Genomic DNA, 14368 nt, shown 5'->3' with positions numbered 1-14368 from the left:
AGATAACTAATGAGAACCTACTGTATACTAGCAAAGGGAACGCTAAACTCAGAGCTCTATGGTGACCTAAAGGGGAAGGAAATCCAAAAAAGAGAGGATGCATGTATACATCTAGCTGACTCACTTGATGTGACTTCTCTCTAAGAGCTTGGTAATCTGTGACAAATACTCTCTATTACTGTTCTGCAATTATCTGGGAAAAAAACGAAAGAAATGCACTGCTGCTGCTGCTAAGTCACTTCAGTCGTGCGACCCCATAGACGGCAGCCCACCAGGCTCCCCCGTCCCTGGGATTCTCCAGGCAAGAACACTGAAGTGGGTTGCCATTTCCTTCTCCAATGCATGAAAGTGAAAAGTGAAAGTGAAGTCGCTCAGTCGTGTCCGACTCTTAGCGACCCCATGGACTGCAGCCTTCCAGGCTCCTCCGTCCATGGGATTTTCCAGGCAAGAGTACTGGAGTGGGATGCCATTGCCTTCTAGATAATTTCTAATATTATTATTTTTCAATTTTAAAAAATCTGGCTATATTAATAATGCATGTTTATTGTAAGAAATTCAAAGTTTGTAATATAACTGTCAGTGATTAGTAGAATTTCTCCTTTTTTTTTGTTTTTTTTGTTTTTTTAAAAAAGAAACTACTTTCCTACCCCTGCTGTTTTCTTTACTCTTATGGCTTTGAGTTAATTTCTAGTATTCTTTCATTTCAATCTGAAGGACTCCTCTGCAGTATTTCTTATAGGGCAGGTCCAATAGTAAGAAACTACCTTTGTTTTTGTTTATCTGGGAATGTCTTCCTTTCTCCCCCATTTTTTGAAGAGACAGTTTTGCTAGATGAGAATTCTTGGTTAACAGTTGTTTCCCCCCCCTCCCCCAGCAGTTTAAACCATGTCTTCTGACCTCATGGTTTCTGATGAGAAACTGTCTGTTAATCTTATTGAAGATCCTTTGTATATGACAAGTTGCTACCCCCTTGCTGCTTTCAGGATTCTCTTTTATCTTCCGACAGTTTATTATGATGTGGCTTTGCATGGGTATCTTTGAATCCATCCTGTTTGGATACTGTTGAGTTCCTTATGTCCATCTCTTCCATCAAATCTGAGAGCTTTTGCACATTATTTCTTCAGACATTTTCTTCTTTTCTTTCTCCTTTCCTCCCTTTCTCTCTCTCTCTCTCCCTCATTCTCTGCTATTTCTCAAACTCTCATAATGCATGTTTTGGGCACCCTCCATGTACTTACATGCACCCTACACCATACTTTTACTTTTCTTTAGCTAATTCTTCATTTCGTTTAAATGTACTATTAAATCCCTTGAGTGAATTTTTCACTTTAATAGTTGTACTTTTCAAATCCACAATTTCTGTCCTTTTTTAAAACTTTTTACTGATATTCTGATTTTGTTAATACACTGTTTTCAGTTTTCTTTAATTCTTTGTCTTTTTTTTTTTTTAGCATAAACAGTTGTTTTAAAGTTTTTGTCAAATATCACAACATTGAACTTCCTCAGTGACTTTTCTGTCAAAGGTCATACTGTTCCTTTCACTAAATCATACTTTTCTGTTTCTTTATACACCTTGTAATTTTTTTTGCTGTTGTTGTTGAACACTGGACATTTGAATATTATAATGTGGTACCTCTGAAAAGTAGATTCTCCCCCTTCCCAGTGATTTGCTGGTTTGTTTGTTTGTTTGTTTGTTTAAGGCTGTAGAAGTCTATCTTTCTTGTTACTTCCCTGAACAGTTTTGCAAAACCTGTTTCTTGTGGGTAGTCACTAAAGCTTCTGTTCCTTAGCCTCTGTTCAGCTAGTGTTTTTGAATGCTAGGAGCTAAAACAACAAACAAACCTCTACCAAAAAAAGCCCAAACATACCCAAAGAAAAGCAATAATAACAGCAAAACCCACCTCTTTCAGTATCTGCAGACTGGTTCTATGCTGAGGGGCTCCTTCAGCACTTAATTACAAAACTACACTGCTGGAGTAAATCACCTATGTATAACAATTAGAAGAGTGTACTGTGATGAAGTGCATTTTCAGTAGGCCATTTCCAGTAGTTCCAATTCCAACATAACATTTTTGCCTTTGTGAGTAAAAGGGCACTGAGTCTATTATCTGGGTATATTTGTGAAGACTTCAGGATATGAACAAATGCTTAAGACCATGCTTTTGTTTATCATCATTGAAGAAAGTATAGTAGGGCCATCCTGTACTAGTGGCTTTTTAATCACATGTTTCTCTGAGTTGGGCTTATGAAACTTGAAAAGTATGTTTCTCAGGGCTGAGATTAAGCTGAATTTCAACAGAAATTGCTAGTCTTTCTACCCATACATCTAGACAGCAGGGCACAGTCACTGAGTTATTGGATGAACTTGGTACTATTCTGGCTTCTCAGGGTCATCAACCCTTTGCTGCTGCTGCTGCTAAGTTGCTTCAGTCGTGTCCGACTCTGTGCGACCCCATGGACTGCAGCCCACCAGGCTCCTCTGTCCATGGGATTTTCCAGGCAAGAGTACTGGAGTGGGGTGCCACTGCCTTCTCCCATCAACCCTTTAGGGGTGAAGATTACCTCTCTCTCTCTGGGTTGTAAATATTGACTCTCTTAATGAAAGACTATAGAGATGGGTCATTGAAACTTCCTTCTGCAGGCAGGACATTGCATGCTGTTAATTAAAACTGAGTAAGTAGATATACTTACCTTTTAAACACAGTCCTAGAATCATAACAAAGTAATTACTCATCTTAGTTCAAAATGTATAGCAAGCTGAGCTCTATGTTATAAAATGACATTTTTGACCTGCTAATTATATGGACACATACAGTGATGGTGGGCCTTTGCTTTTTCTCATATGTCTTGCTTTCAGCTAACTTAATGGTCCAGTGTAAAAGAAAAAAATAAAAACAACAAAACTGTCAACACTTGACCATGTCAAATAATCATGTTATTATTAATGACCATGTGGTTAGTCATGTTAGTAATGACTTTGTCAATATTTGAGCAGGTAAAACCTGTTGAGTTTTTCATCACGGCCAAAACATATCATGAACATTACTATCTAACTTCTAGTTACTGCACAGAAATCTTGAACTAAGATTCTTCCTTTAGAAATGTGTATGGGTTGGAGATTTTGCCAACTTGGTACAAAAGAAAACTTTCCAACCCTCTCATTATTCAAAAAGTAATCACATTAAAATCAACTAAATAGATTACAAAGAAGGCAAAAATTGTGTCTTGTAATGAAGATACAAATTGTAGCCAGTGATTGGGATGTGTTTCCATTATCACTGGCATTTGTAATCCAGAAGCCTTAAACTTCAATATATGCAATTCAATATATAAGTCATTATATTATAAAATGCCACTTAAAAACCTAGAGAAGTTGAAATGGTTCTGGTATTTGAAGCAAATATGAAGCTATTTTATATGTTTATCCAGTGATTTTTAAATATTCCTTTTCTGTGGACAAAATTCTTAGTTTCTTAAATATTAATTAAGCTGATTTTAGTGAAGCAAAGGAAAAAAATCACTTTGTAACAGTTTAAAAAATGTGAATGAAAATATGATGCATTATGTAGTGCAAGTGACCCCAGCATCTTCGTCGTGCAAACAGGCTCTCACACCCCACTGTCTAATTCTGCACTCTTCAATGGATGACTCTTTCCCGAAACAAAATACTTCATTCAGCCATATTGGACCTGTACCTGCAAAAATCAGATACAACTGTATTAATAAGTATAATTTAATGTTTATGTTTGCATGGAACAGAGTCATTAATTTATTCACTAATTTAACAAAAAATGTGTTGCTCATTATCCACACGCAAGCTCTGCACTCTGTATTAAGATTCAAAAGTTAACTCCCTGCCCCAGAAAATTTTATTTTCCATCAGTGTGTAAATGACAAAAATACTAAGTAATAAAAGCTGCCATGAAGTTCAGCTCTTCATACAGACTTTTATGAAATCATAGATTAATGAATTATTGGTTTTCTCCAAGGATTTAATAAAAATTTTATTTTTAAAAATAAGGAAGGAAATAAGCTTTACTAACAATGGATATATGCTATAACTTAATGATCTAAATGTATCTGGTAGGAGGTTTATCTAGAACATTAGCAACCCTGCAGTTCTTTTCTTAGCTTCCTGTGTGTTGCAGTTTGCATGTGTCTGGTTTACCAGGTATATTATCTATTTTTAATTAAACCAAAACTAACACAATCAGCAAAGGGCTTACAAACTATCCTGCAAGAAGACTACAGATTATTAATTGCAAACCCAAGCAAACAAGAAAATGGCAGAGGTAACACTTATACTCTTTGTCTGAAATCTTCCTCAGACACATTAGAAGGAAAAACAGGCTGTCAGCACAGGCTACCTAGGAGATAATTAACTAAACAAACTTAACTGCCACTTTCAAGATAAGAACATTATTTTATCAGTGAATAAGAAAACAACTTCTTTTTTTTTTAAGGAATTCATGGCAAGAAAAGATAACTTTAAAATGAATGTTTGGCAATGTTTTTCTGATATTCTCTAAAGATTTTTTTAAGTGTATCAGATATAACAGTTTTTTCTTTCATACTTAAGACACTTGGGAACAGACTCTTTGAAAAACTTATAAATGAATGATTCCATTGATATATGGCAAAACCAATACAATATTGTAAAGTTAAAAAAGAAAAGAAAAGAAAAGAAAGAAAAAAACAAACAAAAAAAATAAACGTATAATATTGAAACCTCCTGATGAATTTTCAAGAATAGTTCATGTCATCAAGAAACTGATGATTTAGCAGTGAAATTCCAATAAACACCTTTGCAAAACTGTGAATGGAAAATAAATATCTTAATACTCTAAGTATAATCAATAATGCACTTTTTCCATTTGGATCAATATGATGTTAAAGGGTTCTCTTTCAGTCACAAGAACTATATAAAGCATGTTTAGAAGCAAATTCAAAACCTAGAAACATACCTCTGTGTAGCTCTAAAAGCTAAATGAAGATTTGTTTTTTACAGAGGAATATAAAATGGCACATATAATTCCATTACTCTTAACTGATTTTTCAAATAATCTGTGAGTTAAATAAAAGTTAATAATATGTGCATGACTAGCGTGCATAATTATATAGTAGTGGACAGGGAGGCCTGGCGTGCTGCAGTTCATGGGGTTGCAAAGAGTTGGACACGACTGAGCGACTGAACTGACTGAACTGATGTGCCTATAATATACAACTAAATTAGCAGATACTGGAAATTTTGTAATTGTGATATGGATAATATTTGACCAAAGCTTAAAAATGAATGAAGGTTTTTCCATATATTGAAAAGATGTAATTCCATATAGTGGGGGCATCATGAAATGTATGATCTATTAAAACATTGAATGATCTTCTGTCATCTGTAACTGAGTCCATTAATGGGGGGAGGTGGGCTCCTTGGAAAGGTTGGACAGGAAGCTACGACCATGCTATAAACATTTTTGGATTGTATATTATAAGTCACCAAAAAAAATAATAACATCATCAGAACTATATTTTAGAATTGTAAGTCTGTCAGAAATGTGGAAGATGGATTGAAAAAGAAAAAAAAATCTATAAGCTAAAGGAGCACTTAATAGGATGTTTACATAGACATTTTCTGTAAAGACATGTTTTTTATTTACTTTTGGAATTAGGAAATTGTAAGTTCCATATATAAAATAAATAGGTGCACTTACTTAATTTTTGAATAATTTGTGCCTTCACTAGAAATATCCAAATAAAGACAAATATTAATAATATTTAGGTTTACATTATCAAAGTAACTGGGAATAGTATATTTTTCATTTCACACAATAGTAATTAAATCATTAGAATCCAAATAATGTCTCTATTAGACAAGCAAAGGTTTTCCTGGGCTGATCAATTATGAGTAGCAACTTGGAGAGCTCAATTATTTTATGAAGTGTTTATAAGAGTAATAAGCCTTTTCAATTTGCATTTTTAAGGCAGATAAAAAGGAAAAAAGATTAGAGGAATATGATCTTAAAATCAGAAGCCTGGCCAGTAATACTCTTTGGTTTTCAAATTGCTCTTACTAGGTATGTTGTGCTCCGTTTTGTGTTTGTGAGTAATTGTGTGTGTGAGCATGTTTGTGTGTGTGTGCATTTATTTTAAATATATAAGGTCTATCTAAATTTTTGCGAAACTGACCCAAAGAGCTACTCAACAAGATAAGCAAATAACAAAAACTGGACAAATAATAAAGCTATTTCCCTGCTAACGTGGAAGGGAGCCAAAACAGTGGGGCATTTATAAATCGTATTTATTACACTTCAGTTCAGTTTAGTTCAGTCGCTCAGTACTGTCTGACTTTTTGCAACCCTATGGACTGCAGCATGCCTGGCCTCCCTGTTCATCACCAACTCCCAGAGTTTACTCAAACTCACATCCACTGAGTTAGTAATGCCATCCAACCATCTCATCCCCTGTCATCCACTTCTCCTCCCACCTTCAATCTTTCCCAGCATCAGGGTCTTTTCCAGTGAGTCAGTTCTTCACATCAGGTGGCCAAAGTATTGGAGTTTCAGCTTCACCATCAGTCCTTCCAAAGAATACTCAGGACTGATTTCTTTTAGGATGGACTGGTTGGATTTCTTTGCAGGTCAAGGGACTCTCAAGGGTCTTCTCCAACACCATAGTTCAAAAGCATTAATTCTTCGGTGCTCAGCTTTCTTTATAGTCCAACTCTCACTTCCATACATGACTACTGGAAAAACCACAGCTTTGATGACAAAGTAATGTCTCTGCTTTTTAATATGCTGTCTGCTGCTGATGCTGCTAAGTCACTTCAGTCGTGTCTGACTCTGTGCAACCCCATAGACGGCAGCCCACCAGGCTCCCCTGTCCCTGGGATTCTCCAGGCAAGAACACTGGAGTGGGTTGCCATTTCCTTCTCCAATGCATGAAAGTGAAAAGTGAAAGTGAAGTTGCTCAGTCGTCTCCAACTCTTAGCAACCCCATGGACTGCAGCCTAACAGGCTCCTCCATCCATGGGATTTTCCAGGCAAGAGTACTGGAGTGGGTTGCCATTGCCTTCTCCAAATATGCTATCTAGGTTGGTCATAACTTTACTTTCAAGGAGCAAGCATCTTTTAATTTCATGGCTGCAGTCACCATCCACAGTGATTTTAGAGCCCCAAAAATTAAAGTCTGTCACTGTTACCATTGTTTCCCCACCTATTTGCCATGAAGGGATGGGACTAGATGCCATGATCTTAGTATTCTGAACATTGAGCTTTAAGCCAACTTTTTCACTCTCTTCTTTCACTTTCATCAAGAGGCTCTTTAGTTCTTCGCTTTCTGCCATAAGGGTGGTGTCATCTGCCTATCTGAGGTTATTGATATTTCTCCCGGTAATCTTGATTCCAGCTTGTGCTTCATCCAGCCCACTGTTTCTCATGATGTACTCTGCATATAAGTTAAGGAGCAGGGTGACAATATATAGCCTTGACGTACTCCTTTCCCAATTTGGAACCAGTCTGTTGTTCCATGTCCAGTTCTAATTATTGCTTCCTGACCTGCATACAGACTTCTCAAGAGGCAGGTCAGGTGGTTTGGTATTCCCATCTCTTTAAGGATTTTCCGGAGTTTATCATAATCCACATAGTTGGCACAGTTAATAAAGGAGAAATAGATGTTTTTCTGGAACTCTCTTGCTTTTTCCATGATCCAACCAATGTTGGTAATTTGATCTCTGGTTCCTCTGCCTTTTCTAAATCCAGCTTGAACATCTGGAAGTTCATGGTTCACGGACTGTTGAAGCCTGGCTTGGAGAATTTTGAGCATTACTTTACTAGCATGTGAGATGAGTGCAATTGTACAGTAGTTTGAGCGTTCTTTGGCATTGCTTTTCTTTGGGATTGGAATGAAAACTGACCTTTTTTAATCCTGTGGCCACTGCTAAGCTTTCCAAATTTGCTGGCATATTGAGTGCAGCACTTTCATGGCATCATCTTTTGGGATTTGAAATAGCTCAGTTGGAATTCCATCATCTCCACTTGCTTTGTTCGTAGTGATGCTTTCTAAGGCCCACTTGACTTCACATTCCAGGATGTCTGGCTCTAGGTGAGTGATCATACCATCGTGATTATCTGGGTTGTGAAGATCTTTTTTGAAAGGGTTGTTATTTATTATAACTTATATAAATAAGCATGAGTGACACTTTTGGTTTTGTAGTCTTTGAGAGCACGAGAACAGCATGGTTCCATGGCCTCTGCACCCTGGGGACTGTGGGGCTTTCATTCTACAATTTGTAGGTCTTGTCACCAGATTTATATCTCAGCAGTGCAGAATTTTTACAATCCAGGAAAAGAGAATTTAGTGTGAGGATCCTCTCAATAGCTGAAGCGCCCAGAAGGGCCATCCCCACAGGGGCAACTCAAGACAGATATTATTCAGTCATTGTGCTGCCATGTGAGTCTAAGTTTCTAGAAACCATAGTGGTGAAATTCATGAATATTAGAATGACAAAGGTGCAGTAAAAAATAAAAATGAACATGTAAGCCCACTGTTTTAAGGATTCATTGTGTGGCAGAAAATAGTCAAAGTACTTTTGAGCTGTTACCTTACTAAGTTCTCCATCTTAAAAAGTTAATAAATGCTATTTTGGGGTCATGATACTGTTATGGAAAGTGAAGGTCAGAGAGAAGAAGCCCCTTTGCCCTAGGTCACATAGCTAGTGCATGATGGAGCCAGTATTCCCACCCTGGGTCTGCCTAGTGCCAGGCCTTTCATCAGAGATTTACTGCAATCCCTTGCATCACTGTGATGTGTTTGTGTGCTCAGTCGTGCCTGACTCTTTGCAGCCCCATGGACTGTGGCCCTCCAGGCTTCTCTGACCATGGGATTCCCCGGACAAGAATACTAGAGTGGGTTGCCATGCCCTCCTCCAGGGGATCTTCCCTACCTGGGGATCAAACTCACATCTCTTATGTCTCCTGTACTGGCAGGCGGATTCTTTACCACTGCACCACCTGGGAAATCTCCCTTGCATTATTAGATTCCATCATTTAACAAATCTCCTTGCAGTACCTATATGAGTGAACAAAAATCAGAATCCATCCTGTCTTGGACTGACTTTCTAGTGAAGACCTTTGTTTTAGGTGAATGCAACAACTGAGGTCACAGAGATAATTAGTGGCAAAGCTGATTCCTGTATTTAGAACACTTAACTCATGCATGCATGATAAGTTGCTTCAGTCGTGTCTGACTCTGTGTAACCCCGTGGACCATAGTCTCTCAGGCTCCTCTGTCCATGGGATTCTCCAGGCAAGAATGCTGGAGTGGGTTGCCATGCCCTCCTCCAGGGGATCTTCCTGACCCAGGGATCAAACCCATGTCTCTTAAGTCTCCTGCAGTGGCAGCCAGGTTCTTTACCACTAGCATCACCTGGGAAGCTCCCGCTTAGCTCATATTACAATGCTTTTCCCACTGAGAACACATAGATGTGATAAATACATTATGTAATTTAGTAACTCTGGTGTTACACTATACAGAAGACTCAGGCACAGTGAACATACTGAGTCTTTTCATATATAATTTTACATATTTACTTCCAATAACTTTGTGAAATATTGGCAATTATTTCCATTTCACTGATAAATAAATTGAGACTCAGAAAGGACGTATGATTTTCTCAAAATAACAGAGAAAATAGGGGCAAGCAACAGAACATGATGACATTTAAAACTTGGTGCTATTCACTGACTATAGAGAAGCCCAAATAGAGTTATAAAAATTATTTTCAAGTATTTGCTATTTTATTTTTATATTAATATATTCAGGACTATCAACACTAAGGAAAATTTTATTTAATACTTACTTCCCATCTTCTTCCAAATTGTTTTCTACATTAAAAATTAATGCCAAGGTAGAATAAAATCATAAAATTTTATCTTCATATGCACTTCAAAGATTAAAAAACAGATCTGTTTTTATTTCTGTAGGTAACGACAGTTACTGAAGGACTTTTGTCGTTGCTGCTGTCCTTGTTATTTTTTGCCTCTGAGCAATGCTTTCTACTAGTGGAAACCATGAAAAATTGATATCTGTATTTTAGGGATGATTTTATTCTCTAATCCTACCTGTTTATCATCTATTTCTCTATCTACCTAAACATCTATATAGCTACAATTTCCTTTACGCTGTGAAAGCTGTATAGGAAGGAAAAACTGATTTTGTGTTTCCAAAAGCAGACAACAAAAACTGTCGTCCATGGCTTCTGGAGTTTTATGACTTGGTTTGTGATGCTTAACAGTGTGCTTGACAGATGATACCATTTCCTCTTACTGCTAAGTCACTTCAGTCGTGTCCGACTCTGTGCGACCCCAGAGACGGCAGCCCACCAGGCTCCCCCTTCCCTGGGATTCTCCAGGCAAGAACACTGGAGTGGGTTGCCATTTCCTTCTCCAATGCATGAAAGTGAAAAGTGAAAGTGAAGTCGCTCAGTTGTGTCCAACCCTCAGCGACCCCATGGACTGCAGCCTACTAGGCTCCTCCATCCATGGGATTTTCCAGGCAAGAGTACTGGAGTGGGGTGCCATTGCTTCCTCTGATTTCCTCTTAATACCTCTTTAAAACAAGACAAATATTGATATTTCTTTGAGGGACTTGAGTTTCTTTAATCTTTCATAACCACTGCTTTTATTTTTAAAAAGTAATCATATTTCAAAGAGTAGCCAGATACACAGTGACATGATGAGATTTGAAATTAGCTGCTGAATAAGATAAGTGAAGAAGCAAAAAATCACTAATGGTTAAAGGCTTTGAGTGAATTTTAATTACATCCAGTCAAGGCTGGGTGACATGCATTTATATCACTTTTTAGACTTCTAGTTGGGAAGTGCTTTGTCAACAGCTTCTTCTTTGAGAAAAGCATTATGCTTCTTTTTTTTTTTTTAGGGAGTCGGGGGCCAATGTTAAAAATGAAGTGGGAATCAGACTAGAGAATGGGTAAACTTAGATTATAGTTCTAGATTCTAGTTTTTTGGTTCTGGAGAAGCCACTTATTTTCTCTATTTTATTATATATGCAGAATAGAGGAGAGGGGCTGAAATAGCTCTAAGATTTCATTTACTTTTACAGTTCTAAGATTCTGAAGAAGCAAGCTCTTTAGAAATGAGGTTTTTAAGGTTAAAGAACTTAGAAGGACTTTCTGTCCAGTGGAGAGACAAGGTAAGGCATGAAGGTTGACCCATGCCTCACAATCACCATAACAGCTATGGAAATGTGGGTGTTTTGTGACAGTTCTGTCAGATTTCCTTAGTTTTCTAGGGAGAATGGGGCTATACCACCTTTCTCATAAGCACTGTGAGCACTAAATGAGATTGCATAGTAAACACTTGATAAACAATATTATTTCATACTTAGTATTTCTTTGTTAGATAAGCAATAGAACAGACATGTTACGAACTGTTAGGCTCTATGAAAGTGAAAGTGATTGTGTTAGTAGCTCAGTTGAATCTGCCAGGCTCCTCTGTCCATAGAATTCTTCAGGCAAGAATTCTGGAGTGGACAGCCATTCCCTTTCTCCAGAGGCTCTTCCTGACCTAGGGATCGAACCCAAGTCTCCTGCATTGCAGGCGGATTCTTTACCATCTGAGCCACCAGGGAAGACCAGCTTCTATACCAGCTTGCTGCTACTGCTGCTAAGTCGCTTCAGTCGTGTCCGACTGTGCGACCCCATAGACAGCAGCCCACCAGGCTCCCCTGTCCCTGGGATTCTCCAGGTAAGAACACTGGAGTGGGTTGCCATTTTCTTCTCCAATGCATGAAAGCGAAAAGTGAAAGTGAAGTCACTCAGTCGTGTCCAACTCTTAGCGACCTCATGGACTGCAACCTACCAGGGTCCTCCGTCCATGGGATTTTCCAGGCAAGAGTACTGGAGTGGGGTGCCATTGCCTTCTTACATAATATCTAACACATAAACATTTACATTTGAAAACTTTCAATGTGCAGGGATCAGAATGTAAGAATTGGCAGTTCTGATCTATTGATATATTTAATTTATCTTTGAGATTGTTTTCACTCCCAATCACTAAGGGATAGTTCAGAGACACAGAGTTTTATTTTTGATCTTCAGTTTAGCTTTGTAATTCTTAAAATTCCACTCAGAAAATTGAATATGGAACGTGAAAGGGGTAATGTACAAAAGATAGCATTTATGTTTAGAATTTTCTTCTGTTTCTGCTTTTACATTTGGAGCTTCAGCACCAACTCCTTTAAATTTAGGAGAAGATGAGATGGCTGCTCCAGAGCCCATTCTTAGTTTATTCATTAGCCTAGAGGCTCAGACATGCCTGGAACAAACTCTCGGACTACCACCGTCCCCCGATAAAGCTCATCCGAGTTTGTTACAAGGAGCCCACTGGGAGAGAAGAGGCTCCCTGCCTTCTCCTTGCTCCATGCAACAGCAAGCACCAGAAGCTTCTCAGTGCTTCTTTAATTTAACCTTTTTGTCTCCTTAGGAAAAAGAAAGAACATTCCATTTGATGCAAAAGGTGCATCCAGATGAAAGAACCCATTTAAAGTCGTGAGCTTTAAGCTTTGTTCCTATGAATCATTTTACTTGCAACACTAATTGTTCTTAAAAAGCTAATAAGGATTATCTCTAACAAGCCAGGTTTGCTATTTTAAAATGAGAAGGGAAAAAAAAAAAAAGGAGAGGGGGAGACTGTGTCCAGAAAATGGTATTCTGTCTTTAACAGGAGAATTATACAAAGGAGATAAATTTAAACTTTCATCTTCTTGTTTCAATTTTGATAATGTTGTACCATATAGTATTAATCTGATTCTTCTTACTTTCCTATGGGAATGACATGTAATTAAAACTTTAATGCACCTTCCTCCTCTTCTCTGCTCTACACCTCCCCACTCATACTTCTAAATTTTCTTGCCTGCTTCTCTTTTGCAGTCAAATTGCTTTCTTGTTTACCTCCTGAGTAAAACTGTAAATTTAAAATGGAAAAAGGAAGAGTTTAAACAGCTTCACATGAAATGATGGTTTGCCATGACTAATCCAGAATCAGTTTATGTTGTAAGCCTGTTTCTTAAAATACAATGTACACTGAAGCAGATCATGAAGTTCATTTTTCAGATTCTTTTCCTTCAGAACAAATCACCTCAGTTCTATTTTTCTCCCAGCCCACCTTGCTTTACTATTTTAAAATTCTTATCATCATTCTTCAGTTGTTTGGGGCTGAAATCTCCAGAGAGCTGAAACAGTGCTGGGTGTGTGTGTGCAGCAGAGCGGGGACCTTACTAGAGAATGTTACACAGAATGTTCTAAAGTCACACCTCCAAACTGCAGAAAACCACATTCAACTTTTCCACCCTTGGAACATCATGAATGTCACTCCACAATGTAACACCAATCTGACTTCTCTACCTTTCAACTTTCAGCTTCCCCGGTGGCTCAGACAGTAAAGAATCTGCCTGCAATGCAGGGAACCTGGGTTTGATCCCTGGGTTGGGAAGATCCCTTGGAAAAGGGAACAGCTACCCACTCCAATATTCTTGCCTGGAGAATTCCATGGACAGAGGAGCCTGGCAGGCTACAGTCCACGGGGTCGCAAAGAGTTGGACATGACTTAGTGACTTTCACCTTTCAAAGAGGATGATAAATATGTAATTATACAGTTAGTGGTCCTGCTCCCTGTGATCTTGTCACTCGTGAGCAATGCTGTGCATCTGGCTTCAAACTGGGCACTTTATAGATGCCACTTCTTTTCAGATTCAAAACAAATATTTGCTGCTCAGTTGCTCCATCATGTTCGACTCTTTGCAACGCCATGGATGGCAGCACTTTGGGCTCCTCTGTCCTTTTACCATCTCCTGGAATTTGCTCAAACTTATGTCCGTCGAGTCAGTGATGCTGCCCAACCATCTCATCCTCTGTCATCCCCTTCTCCTCCCACCTTCAATCTTTCCCAGCATCAGGGTCTTTTCCAATGAGTCAGTTCTTTTCATCAGGTGGCCAAAGTGCTGGAGTTTCAGCTTCAGCATCAGTCCTTCCAATGTATATTCAGGACTGATTTCCTCTAGGATGGACTGGTTGGATCTCCTTGTAGTCCAAGGGACTGCCAAGAGTCTTCTCCAACACCACAGTTTAAAAGCATCAATTCTTTGGTGCTCAGCTTTCTTTATAGTTCAACTCTCACACCCATACATGACCACTGGAAAATCCATAGCTTTGACTGCTAAGTCACTTCAGTTATGTCCGACTCTGTGCGACCCCATAGACAGCAGCCCACCAGGCTTCCCCGTCCCTGGGATTCTCCAGGCAAGAACACTGAAGTGGGCTGCCATTTCCTTCTCCAATGCATAAAAGTGAAAAGTG

General features: G+C 38.4%; 1 protein-coding gene across 1 annotated transcript in view; it reads right to left on the bottom strand.

The window, feature by feature from the left end:
• Window positions 1-2913: 2913 nt before the first annotated feature.
• Window positions 2914-14368, bottom strand: part of MSR1 (macrophage scavenger receptor 1) — a 79246-nt gene continuing 67791 nt past the window's right edge. The window contains exon 10 of the mRNA XM_010858376.1: window positions 2914-3695. Within this exon, the coding sequence (XP_010856678.1) occupies window positions 3562-3695 (134 nt within the window). The 3' untranslated portion in view covers window positions 2914-3561. The remainder of the gene's footprint in view (window positions 3696-14368) is intronic.

The sequence above is a fragment of the Bison bison genome, unplaced genomic scaffold (assembly GCF_000754665.1).
Source record: "Bison bison bison isolate TAMUID 2011002044 unplaced genomic scaffold, Bison_UMD1.0 scf7180017864386, whole genome shotgun sequence".
NCBI classification, from domain to species: domain Eukaryota; kingdom Metazoa; phylum Chordata; class Mammalia; order Artiodactyla; family Bovidae; genus Bison; species Bison bison.
The sequence above is the reverse complement of the archived record's forward strand: the minus strand, read 5'-3'. Positions and strand labels throughout refer to the sequence as shown.